Below are 11,536 nucleotides of genomic sequence, written 5' to 3'. Positions count from 1 at the left end.
TGCCGTCCTGATGCCTCTTCTCTACCCTTCAGCACCCGGCCCTCTTAACAATTTCTCAGGACTGCCAGGCCCCAGCCCCAGCCCCAGCCCCGAACAGGAATGCTCTTGTCTGGTGTGAGTGCCAGTGCACTCCACAATCTCTTCCTTTCCTTGCCCACCGGTTCGAACCATGGTTCCGTACCGCCTAGTGCCTATTGGCTGGTGTGGGCACGTCACCAACTCAGTACTAGTTCCCAATAGCCCCTTGTCCTTTCCCTCCCTGGAGGAGCACAGCTACACCAGTGCTCTCGCGGCCGGAGGAGTGGCCGTGTGCCCAGGTGCGGCGCGCAGGCGGGGTTACGCGTGCGCAGAAGGGCGGGGCGACAGGAAGCGTGAATGGGGAGGGCGGTGCCGCGTGCGGAGGCGGAGCTTGGAGTGGCCACGGGGGCGGGGCAGCTAACGGATGTGGCATGGGGCGGGGCCCGGCCCTGACCTGCAGGCTAGCTGCCAAGAAGGTTATTTCCTGCTGACCTCAGAGCAAGCCTCCCATCCGAAAAAGGGGCTGCAGGGATTTCCTCGACCTCCGCGACCGGCCGCGCCCCCAACAGCGCAGCGCCCTCCGGGCCCGCTGGAGGTGAGGGAGGTGCTGCCTGCCCGTCCCTCTGTCTTCTCCTCCCCCTGGTGCTCCCCACCCTCCACTCTCCTCCCTCCTTCTGTCGACTCCTCCTGCCGCTGCTGCTGCTTTGGCTGCTGCGTCATACGCCCCAGAGCCGCCAGGACGGAGGGGCTGGGCCCGGGGACCCCCTGGCCTCCGCCTGCACGCCCCCCGGCGCTCACACTCAGTCTTCCCGCACCGGAGACTCATCCAGGTCTCTTGAGTCTGACCCTACCTGGCTTCCAGCTGCCCCGGCTGTCACCGGTAAGGAGAAGGCGGGAGGCCTGGAGAGGGGGGCAGGGAGCTGGGGGTCGGTGAGGAAGAAGGGGTGGAGAGCCTCCTGGTCTCAGCTTAGGGTCTGTGCTGGGGCGACTCAAGTCCCTCCTTGGACTGACAGTGTAGGGGAGTAGAGACTTGGACAGGGACACGCCCCCCTCCTGGGGCACTCAAGGGAAGTTCTAATCCCGGGTCAGAGAATCCCAAATTTGAGGGTGACCTAACATAACCTGGCACCAGGGTGGTGGTTCTAAATAAGACACACAGGCCTGGGGAGGCAGCTGTTTCTACTCGGGAAATGTCTTCGGAAAAGCTCCCAAAACATCTCTGGGCAACAGATTGCCCCATTTAGGATCCCTGTAAACAGCTGGGCAAGGTGAAGCTAAGCGGTAACCTTGATTCTGCAAACATCTTTTCACCTGAGTTCCTAGGAGCTGGGAAACTACAGAACGAGGCAGAGGAGATGGAAAGGAGTTGAGTCTAGAAGCTAACCAGAGCGACCCACCTCTATAGGGCTCAGGATTAAAAGACTGGGGCGGTTGGAGCTGCTCCATCAGGAACAGGGTTTCTTTATCCATAACAGAAAACAACGAGCTCAGGGAAGCTTTCTCAGCACCCAGAACTCTAACCATCCTGTCTTGGAATAGGCCCCCCCAGGATGCAATGGCGCAGCTCCCCCGGCTGAGCCGTTTGGGTGCCCCCTCTCTTTGGGATCCGGCTTCCCCTGCTCCCACCTCAGGCCCCAGGCCTCGGCTTTGGGAAGGCCAAGATGTGCTGGCCAGATGGACTGATGGGCTGCTGTACTTGGGTACCATCAAAAAGGTAAGACTTACCTCTGATCTCACTGCCTTCCCAGTCTCCAGTCAGTTCTCATTCCCATTTTAGCATCACTGGGCATCCATTCCAGGTGGACAGTGCTCGAGAGGTGTGTCTGGTCCAGTTTGAGGACGATTCCCAGTTTCTGGTTCTATGGAAGGATATCAGCCCAGGTGAGACCTTCAGACTGAAGCCTGTGACAGCCGAAGCTGGAGTGGGTGGGGACACTGGTTGTTGGTAGGCCTCCTGACACTTTGTTCCCTCACAGCTGCCCTCCCTGGGGAGGAGCTGCTCTGTTGTGTGTGTCGCTCTGAGACCGTGGTCCCTGGGAACCGGCTGGTCAGCTGTGAGAAGTGTCGCCATGGTGAGAGGCCAGGATACTTAGGTGGTGCAGTCTGCCCTGGGTCTTCTGGGTCGCCACTAGCCCTGCCTTATAGCATGAGTTATGTCTCCTGTCCTGGCCAGTCTTCACCCTGTCACCACATCTCTCAGAACAGGGCGAGGGAGCCACAGATCAGGTGACCCAGGCCATGCAAAGCTGAGAGGCTTACATTACCTTTCTAACCGGGCTTCCTTGGGCTAGGCCCTCAGCTGTGAGGAGCCTGTTGACTCACCTGCAGTGTCAGGATAACACACACAGCAGGACTTAGATGAACACAGTGGTCTACCCTCAACATTGTCCTTATTCAGCTTATCACCAGGACTGTCACGTTCCCAGGGCCCCGGCCCCTGGAGAAGGAGAGGGTGCATCCTGGGTGTGCCGCCAGTGTGTCTTTGCAATCGCCACTAAGGTAAAGGCGCCTCTCTGCCCCTGTGTGGGAGCCTCCTGTGGTCTCTCCTCCTTCCTGCCTCTCTGAGGTCTCCCATCTGTCCCTCTGCAGAGGGGAGGCGCACTGAAGAAAGGTCCCTATGCCCGGGCCATGCTGGGCATGAAGCTCTCCCTGCCATACGGATTAAAAGGGCTGGACTGGGATGCTGCACATTTGAGCAACAGACAGCAGAGCTACTGCTACTGTGGAGGCCCTGGAGAGTGCGTGGAAAGGGTGTTGTCAAGCTATGGGATGGGGGGGTGTTGTGGTGGCAGAGCCCGGGACAAATGGGTGAACAGGGCAAGGGGGCCCTGTGGTTTCAAGAAGGCTGTCTGAGGGCCACAAGTGCTGTCTTCCCCTCCAGGTGGAACCTGAAAATGCTGCAGTGCCGGAGCTGCCTCCAGTGGTTCCATGAGGCCTGCACCCAGTGTCTGAGCAAGCCCCTCCTCTACGGAGACAGGTAAGACACGCAAGACACGCACGCATGCTCAGGAGTCTAGGATGCTCTCCTGCCTCCATCCACCCGTGCTCTCCCGCAGTCCTCTGCAGCCTGGGTCGGAGGGCTGAGTGAGGTACATCCTCTGTCCTGGCCCATGTACAGATTCTATGAATTTGAGTGCTGTGTGTGCCGGGGTGGCCCTGAGAAGGTCCGGAGGCTGCAGCTTCGCTGGTGAGATGGGTTGGGATTCAGTTCTGTTGTCCACCATGTTACCCTATGACCCCTGACTTTGATAGCGCCGCCGCTGCTGACAATTCCATGCTCCTCCAGGGTGGATGTGGCCCATCTTGTCCTCTACCACCTCAGCGTTTGCTGTAAGAAGAAATATTTTGATTTTGACCGAGAGATCCTCCCCTTCACCTCTGAGAATTGGGACAGTCTGCTCCTGGGGGAGGTAAGGGTTCTAAAGTGTGGGAACTGGGGTGGGAGGGACAAGGAATGTCTGCTTCCTTGACCCATTTACCCTCTTCTTCAGCTCTCAGACACTCCCAAGGGAGAGCGCTCTTCCCAGCTCCTTTCTGCTCTTAACAGCCACAAGGACCGGTGAGTCAAAAGAGGGAGGCTTAGGGGTGAGGTGCTAGTCTGGATGAGGGGAACTTTGCTACAGCATGGACCTGCCGACATTCCCCTTGTCCCAGTTTCATTTCAGGGAGGGAGATTAAAAAGAGGAAATGTCTTTTTGGTCTCCATGCTCGGACCCCTCCTCCTGTGGAGCTTCTCACTGGAGATGGAGCCCCCACCAGGTCACTGGTCCAGGGGGGATGGGGAAAATTCTCAAGGATCTGTTTGGGGGTGCATATAAAGAAATGGGGGTCTGGGGTGCCTGGGAGGGGGCTGGGGGGATAAAGAGGCCTCTTACAGCTTCCCTTCAGGGCAGGGCCCTGGGGGAGGGGTCTCACGTCCCCTGGGGAAACGATGGAGGTCGGAGCCAGAACCCTTGAGGAGGAGGCAGAAGGGGAAAGTGGAGGAACTGGGGCCACCCACGGCAGCGCACAGTCGGCATGGGTCCCGGGAGCAGAGGGCCCTGCAGGTACACGGGCAGGGAATTTCCATGAGGCAAACCGGAGGGGGTGTGAAGGAACCCAGGGTCACCTCACAGCCCCTCTGCCTTCTCCTACAGGCCTCGGTGTCTCCACCACCCCCCAGCCCTAACCAGAGCTATGAGGGCAGCAGCGGCTACAACTTCCGGCCCACAGACGCCCGCTGTCTGCCCAGGTGAGTGCCTGGTCCAGATGTGCCCCAGTCATTCCAGACTCTGTCACCTGCAACTCTTTTCCCTTTCCGCCTTCACTTGTGGGTTGTTGTTCCAAAGAGCCTTGCAGAGGCAGCCTCTGCCCAGCTCTGAGTATGTGAGCACTGCGCTTCCCTGCTCGAGGTGTTGACTTGCCTGTCCCAACCTCAGCAGCCCCATCCGGATGTTTGCCTCCTTCCACCCTTCTGCCAGCACTGCAGGGACCTCTGGGGACAGTGAACCCCCAGATAGGTGAGTCTATCCCGTCGACACCAGTTCCCTCCTTTCAGGCTTTTAGTCCGCTGAAGCCCAGTGGAGCATTAGTCCTGCCTGCCCGCCTGCCACCCACCCACACCTCTCCAGCCTGTCTGGTTACTGTTTGTCCTCTGTCTTCCAGGTCACCTCTGGGACTTCACATTGACTTCCCCACAGACACCCCTAAAAGCTCACCCCACTCAGTGGCGGCCTCGTCTTCCTCGGTCCCAGCCCTGACCCCAGGACTTTCCAGACATTCACTACCCCCTTCTCCATTGTGCCGTAGTCTGTCTCCGGGGACTGGGGGAGGAGTCCGAGGTGGGGTTAGCTACCTGTCCCGGGGGGACCCTGTCAGGGTCCTTGCTCGAAGAGTGCGGCCTGACGGCTCTGTGCAGTACCTAGTTGAGTGGGGAGGGGGGGGCATCTTCTGACAGCCTGCTTCTGCTCCCCTCCCCATTCACACTGGCACTTTCATGCCCTGACCTCTGACCTCACCTACAGCTGGGATGTACCTGGAGAGACAGGGAGTGGTTCTCCCTCCTGCCCAGGCTGGAATCCAGGGGAGTGAAGAGGTCCTCTTCTCTGCCCCTTCATGACTCCTAATGCCCCCCTCATTTCCTTTGATGTTATTTTGTTACAGCTTTTGAGATATTTTTTAAGACTATTTAACCCCTGGGATTAGAGATTGGGGGCGGGGGTTGGGTGGTCCAGGATTCCAGACTGTATGACTGTAATAAAGCTAAATAAACCTAGTAGGCATGAGTCATTTGGAACGATTGACAAGAGGCGCTCTCGATCTTCCAGACCACATCCATGTCACAGAGAAAAGGCATCAGGAGCAGGAGAGGATTTATTGGGGGTTCAGTCATCACATGGAAGCCAGGGGGCATTAAAACAGAGGAACAGGACTCATGGTAGGGCTGTGCCAGAACCTGAAACCGATTCTGTGACCTGGTGCACCCAGTGCAGATACGGGGGATTTCCCTGCTCCACGGGCAGTGCAATCACCTCAGCAACTTCATAAGGGTGCACAGATCTGCGAAGTGATAGGGTGAGGTTATTCGGACACCCAAAGATACACCCACTAAGACACCAGCCCTGGACTCCCCAGTAAGTCCCACCACACAGTGTCCACCTCAGAGCTTTGGGGGGGAGGCGGGGAGCGGGGTTTCTCACTCAGTGGCAGAGTGTGTGTCTGGAATACTCAAGGCCCTGCCTGGTTCGTCCCCCAACCCCACCACCAAAAGAAAATCTCAAAGTTCTTACCGAACAAACTCTGTCAGAGCAGGGACCAGGGAGCTTTGGGTTTTAATCATCTAAAGGGCAAAGACAGACATAGTTCAACCAACGGGGTGGAGAACTGGTGTCAGGAGAGGGCCAGAGTTGTCAAAGGAGCCAGGCAGGCAGGGAATTTTCTCACCATCAGCACCTCACTATCTTCCTCGATCTTTCCTTTCCATTCATAGCTGAAGAGGTCAGAGAAAGAAGGGAACAAAGTCTTGGGAAAGGAAGATTTCTCCCAGAAAAAGCTCTCAGCCCCTCCAGGTAGATTTCCGTTTCTAACTGACAACTCACATGGATGTGATCTGCGGGATGAGGTTGACGCAGGCTGCCAGGCGCTTCTCTACCACTGCCCTGAGGGGGAAGCGAGATCAGAGTGCGCACGCACGGCCCGGAGACAGCACCCTTCCCCTAACCCCAACACTCCCTCTAGGTCATCTGGCCGAGGTCCCCACCTGGCGATCTCCTTGGCGACTTTTTCGTTGGGACAAGTGACAAAGGCTGCAGAGACTGATCCTGGAACGTAGCCGGAGCCCGAGGCCAGAGGGGGCTGGGACGGAGGGCTTCCAGAAGCCATGGACAGCAGAGCTCGGGGTAGCAACAGAAGGCGGGAAGCCACCGGCAGTAGCGCTGGCATCCAAAGAAACGACAGGAGCAGCGTGGCCTGGAGCAGGGGGGAGGGCGGATTCAGTGTCCCCACAACTGCCCCAGGAAATTGCACCCGGGCTGCCTTCTGGGGCCGACACCAAGCCTCTGCCCTGCCTTTTCTGCACCAGGAAGAAAAAAAAAAAAAAAGGCCCAGAAACTTGGGACAGCTCCTCTGTTCCGCGGCAGAAGCTCGGTGAGACTTCGAGACCGGAAAAGGCGGGGCCAGACTCACCCCTCCGCCGAGCAAAACGCCGGGCGCCCGCCCCCAGTTCATGCAGCCCGCGCTGGTAGAGAAAAGAAGAAATCAATGGCCGCTCATTGCACGGACGAAGGACCCCGAGCCCCGGCGGAGCGGCCTCTTCTTACCTGCAGTAGCCACGTTACGCGAAAACAGTGCGCACCACGTGACAGGAGCAGCCCTGCCTTCTCGGAGTCTCCAGACCTGGCCAATCCCGGCTCTCAAGTGGCCTCATAGCCCCGCCCTCCTAAGGGGGCGTGGCGCCGAGCCCTCCGACCAATCGGCAGCTTTATCTGAGGTCGTGCGCCCCAGCGGCCCGCCCATTTCCGTGAATCCTCAGCCGGTTGCTGGCAGGGTTCGCCGCTGCGGCGACCCGCCGTCACGTGACAAGGCCTGTCCTTTCAGGTGGCGCCGCCTCAGGAGCAGCGAGCCGAGGCCAATTGCCGGCCGGCCTCGGGGGCCACGTGACGCGAGACCTGGCGACCCGCGCTGTCGCTGCGTCAGGCTGGGGCCGGGGAGTTGTCCTGAGCTCCGGAGTGTGCCTAGTAACAGCCCCCCTCCCTCCCCGCGCTGACAGGCAGCCTTGGGTGGGGACAGTGCGCCCCCCCCCCCCCGCCACCGCCCTTGCGTTAGCACCGAGCTGAGAAGCCAGCTGTCCCTGGGTAGGGGGCAGTGATCAGGCAGGCTCAGACCTGACACTGCCGTGGCTGGGTGAGGAAAGACACCTTTCAAAGCACTGGGTGACACCTGTAAATGGGCTAGTGGGTGATGGAAGATACCCAGAGCCCAAAGCTTTAGACAGACTGACAAATGAGAGGGGAGGAGCAATGAGAGTTGCTGGTTAGAGTTCAGAGTGATGGCCCTGTTCATTCCCCCTTGCTGACTCTTCTCCCCAGGACTGGCCCACCTCTCGGTCTTGGGTCTCCTTACCTTCATCCATTCCCCCAAGGAGCCAGGACCTGCCCTACATAACCTCCCTGGAGCCTAAACACATCCAGTGACCCAAAAATGGAGAGGGGACCAGTGAGAGGCCAGAGAAGAGGGAGGAGACAGAAAGAAAAAGGGCTCTGCCTCCCAAATATTAGCCCTCCCTCCAAGGTCTGGGGTCCTTGGCATAGGTGGCTCCTGTTAGGCTTCTGCATTTTCTTGAGTTGGGGGGGGGTCTCAGAGATCCTTGTGTGTGTAGGTGAGGGGGTGGGGGTCCAATATTTGCGTCCTGTAGGTGAGGGGGTGGGGGTCCAATATTTGGGCCCTTCCTAGGGTCTGAGTTACCTGGGGAGTTGTTTCAGGAAATTGAACCTCACAATCGGTTTAACTCACATCTTAGATGTAATGTATTTTAGGTCTCTATGTGGTCATCTTCATCTTTGGGTCAGCCAAATGTCTTCTCCTTCATCCCCAAGTTTGCAGTTTCTTTGAGATACGAATGTGGGGTTTCTTACCTCTAGCTAGATTCTAAAATTTAATTCTGGCCTGGGGCTCTTTCTAATATTGGCTTCATCTTTTTCTTTGGGTCTAGGTCTCTGTTTTGGGTCTCCCAAACTACAAGTCCAGGGTTCGAATAAGATTTACGTGGGTCTGGAGAACCTTGCTGACACTAGAGTCTCATATTCTGGTCCCTGACTCCTTTCTTTAATTTAGGGGGGTGGGGTCTGAGCCCAGAGGTCTCTTTCCTTCTAGATTTGGATCTGTGAGACCCAATTTGTTGAGTATGGAGGTGGGGGGGGTGAGCTGATGAAGTATCTTTCTCTGGGTCTGGGGTCTGTCTGAGGGTCTTGGGTCAGCTTCTACGGGACTTCCCTGGTGTGTATGAGTCAGGGGGTCCCTCGTTCTATCCTTTTCCGGGTCTCCCTGGGTAGGGGTGGGGGCTGCAGTCTCTCCCTCCTCCTCCTGCTCTCTCCTCTCTAGCTCGCTTCCCCCGCCCCCCCTCTCTCTGCTGCCGCTGCTGCCGTTGGCTCTTATTCTCCTCCTCCTCCTCCTCTCTCCTCCTCTCTGCTCCTCTCCGCTCCTCTCTCCTCCTCTCTCCTCCTCCTCCTCCTCCACCACCTCCTCCTTCTCCCCCTTTCTCTCCCCCTCTTTCTCTCTTCTTTTTCTCCCCCCGTCCCCCCGCCCCCTCCCCCTCAGGCCTGATGAGCAGGTCTCGAGCCTCCATCCATCGGGGGAGCATCCCCGCGATGTCCTATGCCCCCTTCAGAGGTACGGTGGTGGTAAGGGGAGGGGAGGGCCAAATGGGGGGGTAAGAGGGGGAGGGGCAGCGGGCGGGGGAGGGCCGGGGCCACCGAGGGGAAGGAGCGGCTGAAATGGAGGGAGAGGGGAGGGCTGGGAAGGCAGAGGTGGGAACAGTGGGAAAGGAGGGATTAGAGGCATAGGGGTAGGATAGAGGGGCTGGGACACGGGCCTTTTCAAGGGGGCTTAGGGGAAGATGATGGAGGGGAAAGCGCGTCAGAAAGGGATGAATGAGAAGGGAGGACTGAGTTTGGGGAAAGGCTGCAGAAATGGTTTGGATTGGGAGCAGAGTGAGGAAGAAATTACCAAGGAAATAGAGGCACGGTCTTGGGAGAGGGTAGGGGGAAAATGAAAACACAGGCGGCGTGAGAGACCAAGAAGGTGGGAAGGGAATGTGGTGAGGGGCTTAGGGTGGTAGGACTTAGGAAAAGAGAGGAGGATGGAGGGAGGGAAGGGGCCAGATGGAGAAAGAAGGTGGCAGTAGGGGGGTGGGGGGTCCAGATGGAGGGAAGAGAGGAGAGAGAGAAAGGGTTGGGGGAGGGGACACCAGAGAAGGGGGAGGATCAAGTGGTTTTTTGTTTTCTTTGGTTTGGTGGGGGGGAGATGCAAGTAAGATTGAGGGGTGGGGACAAGGGCCGGGTAGAAATCCTGAGGGTGACTGGCCCTCATTAGGACTCTGGAGAAGTGAGATGCAATCCCTGGGTCTCATTTGCTTTCTTCACTTAATCGCTTTGACCCCTTCCCCCACCCCACCTCTTCTTTCCAGTCCCCCTCCCTGCCTCTGCTGTCCATCACTTATATCTTTCCCCCCATATGGTGTCCGTTTCTTATATGAGTCCCCCTTCTGTTCTTCCCCTGTATTGGTCCCTATTTCATATCTCTTCTCTTTCCCTCCCTCTCTTCTAATAACTACCTTAATACACCACTGCTGCTCCTGGGCCCCGTGTCTCAGACCCCCTGACAGGTCTCTCTCACTCCCTCTGCCCCATGTTGGCTGAAACCTTCTGGTCCATTCCCTTGCCCTAGGCAAGCAACCACCATCTTTACCATCTTCCTTTTCTCTTAGGTTCACGCTGTTACTTGTCCCTCAGCTCACCCTCTGTTTCCTATCCCACTTCCCATCTTGTCACATGGTCTGTGCTTATTTCCTCTTATTCCCCAACCTGGTGATTCCTCTCTTCTTGTCCCCTCTGCTTCCTGGGGTAATGGAGATTTGGGGGGTTACCAAAACACAGGTTTTGATCCTTGGAACAGGGCTCTAAGGAATTCCCCCATCTTGGACCCTTGTGGAACTTCTCATTCCAGTAAAAATTTCCCATTTCCCTGTCCTCTGCCATGTTCCATTGCCTCCTAGGGTCATTAGCATTCTTAACTATAGACTCGTGTGTGTGTGTGTGTGTGTGTGTGTGTGTGTGTGTTTTGTACCTAAGCTAAGATTCCCTGTGTCCCTTTCCTGTTCCCAGTAGAACAGTGTCCCTTGAGGTCTAACCTGCTTGCCCCAGCTGCAGCCTGGAGCAGCTCCTCTGTTGTGTTTTGGTTATATGTATCAACAGATTTTTCCCCTGGACACACCATGCGTTGGGATGTGCTAGGCCTCAAGTGTTTATGATCTAAGTTATGGACGGTTGTTGTTGCTGTTGTTGAGCTGGGGCTTTGAATCCTAGTGGGGTTTTTTGTTGGTGGTGGTTTTGGGTTTTTTTGTTGTCATTATTGTTTTGGTTTTTTTCCCCTACCACTGAGCTATAATGACCAGCCCTGTCAGTGACCTTTGATATTTAGAAAATATGAGTAGAGTTTCCAAGAAAGCATTGAGACAGTGAAATTTTGAAAGCATTGTGAGGTCTAGGCACAATTCCCAGGTGTTCATCTTTCTGTCTGACCTGCAATTTGGGTAAATTTGAGAATGGTGGCCATCATCAGTAAGGGGATGGAGTTTCCTAAAGTTACTCTAGGGCCTGGAACAAAGCTCAAAGGCAAGTTCTCCTGAAACATGCCCAAGTTAATTACCCTGCACAGGTGATAGCCCTGGACTTTTCTTCCTGTGAACATCCTCCAGTTGATCCCTTAAGCCTCGTTTTATCACTCCAATATCACCAATCTAACTCTTCTGACTCCCTTAAGGCCTTTCCTTCACCGTGTCCCCATAAATGGTATGTGGCAACGATGCTACCGAGACAGCAAAGATGGAGCACCTGAGTGTGCATAACTGTTGATCCCCCCCTTTTTTTTTCTGAAATGTGTTTCTCGTCAGATTTCATCTTGGGAAGTTCCTCTGCCGTGAGGGGTGGCTGTTCCATTCCTTCTAAGTCCCTCAATGTGCCCAGTGACAGCCAGGTGCAGCTGTCGGCTTGTAGAGTCGGTTCCTCCTATCTATGAAGATTGGGTGGGGAGAGGAGGGCTGACTCTGGAGCCTGCTGTGGACAGAGAGGCCAGACCAGTCTCTGGTCATCAGAGCAGATCCCTGATCCCTGCACAGCCAGATGCAAAGAAGAGCTACCTTCCCCCTGGTAACGTCTCCCAAAGGGTGGCCAGGGTAGGAGTAGGGAATTAAGGGAAGAAGAGAGGGGAGGCCTCACGCCTCTCTGAACATATAAGACCCCCGCCCCATCCCTTTCTTTCTTCT

General features: G+C 56.5%; 3 protein-coding genes across 11 annotated transcripts in view; 2 read left to right on the top strand and 1 right to left on the bottom strand.

Annotated features, from left to right (window-relative positions):
• Window positions 1-427: 427 nt before the first annotated feature.
• Window positions 428-5,272, top strand: Phf1 (PHD finger protein 1). 3 transcript variants are annotated; one of them, XM_085833277.1, is made up of 15 exons: window positions 428-612; window positions 1,552-1,732; window positions 1,818-1,899; window positions 1,995-2,090; window positions 2,417-2,517; window positions 2,608-2,756; window positions 2,900-2,995; window positions 3,137-3,205; window positions 3,305-3,428; window positions 3,510-3,577; window positions 3,673-3,777; window positions 3,896-4,064; window positions 4,155-4,249; window positions 4,437-4,517; window positions 4,663-5,272. In XM_085833277.1, exons 1-15 carry the CDS (start codon window positions 443-445, stop codon window positions 4,949-4,951), a joined length of 1,875 nt encoding a protein of 624 aa, XP_085689403.1. In that variant the 5' UTR covers window positions 428-442; the 3' UTR covers window positions 4,952-5,272. The 3 variants fall into 3 exon arrangements, with proteins under 3 accessions (XP_085689403.1, XP_029327249.1, XP_021041842.1); XM_029471389.2 differs by lacking the exon at window positions 428-612 and adding an exon at window positions 651-898 and having other exon boundaries at window positions 1,558-1,732; window positions 4,440-4,517; XM_021186183.3 differs by lacking the exon at window positions 428-612 and adding an exon at window positions 651-898 and having other exon boundaries at window positions 1,558-1,732.
• Window positions 5,273-5,352: 80 nt separating this feature from the next.
• Window positions 5,353-6,972, bottom strand: Cuta (cutA divalent cation tolerance homolog). Of its 2 annotated transcripts, XM_021186513.3 has the most exons (7): window positions 6,816-6,942; window positions 6,682-6,733; window positions 6,257-6,465; window positions 6,096-6,155; window positions 5,941-5,986; window positions 5,787-5,836; window positions 5,353-5,556 (listed from the first exon to the last, which is right to left on the bottom strand). In XM_021186513.3, exons 2-7 carry the CDS (start codon window positions 6,721-6,723, stop codon window positions 5,430-5,432), a joined length of 534 nt encoding a protein of 177 aa, XP_021042172.1. In that variant the 5' UTR covers window positions 6,724-6,733; window positions 6,816-6,942; the 3' UTR covers window positions 5,353-5,429. The 2 variants fall into 2 exon arrangements, with proteins under 2 accessions (XP_021042172.1, XP_021042173.1); XM_021186514.3 differs by lacking the exon at window positions 6,682-6,733 and having other exon boundaries at window positions 6,816-6,972.
• A 1,827-nt stretch (window positions 6,973-8,799) lies between these two features.
• Window positions 8,800-11,536, top strand: part of Syngap1 (synaptic Ras GTPase activating protein 1) — a 29,580-nt gene continuing 26,843 nt past the window's right edge. For all 6 annotated transcript variants that reach the window (XR_015045988.1, XR_003835301.2, XM_085833272.1 and 3 more), the window contains exon 1: window positions 8,800-8,883. Coding sequence is in view for 4 of the 6 variants with exons in the window: in XM_085833272.1 (XP_085689398.1) it covers window positions 8,817-8,883 (67 nt within the window). In the remaining 2 variants the exon portion in view is untranslated. The remainder of the gene's footprint in view (window positions 8,884-11,536) is intronic.

The sequence above is a fragment of the Mus caroli genome, unplaced genomic scaffold (assembly GCF_978045245.1).
Source record: "Mus caroli unplaced genomic scaffold, Mus_caroli_1 scaffold_18, whole genome shotgun sequence".
Classification (NCBI taxonomy): Eukaryota; Metazoa; Chordata; class Mammalia; order Rodentia; family Muridae; genus Mus; species Mus caroli.
This window is presented reverse-complemented; position numbering and strand designations above follow the sequence as displayed.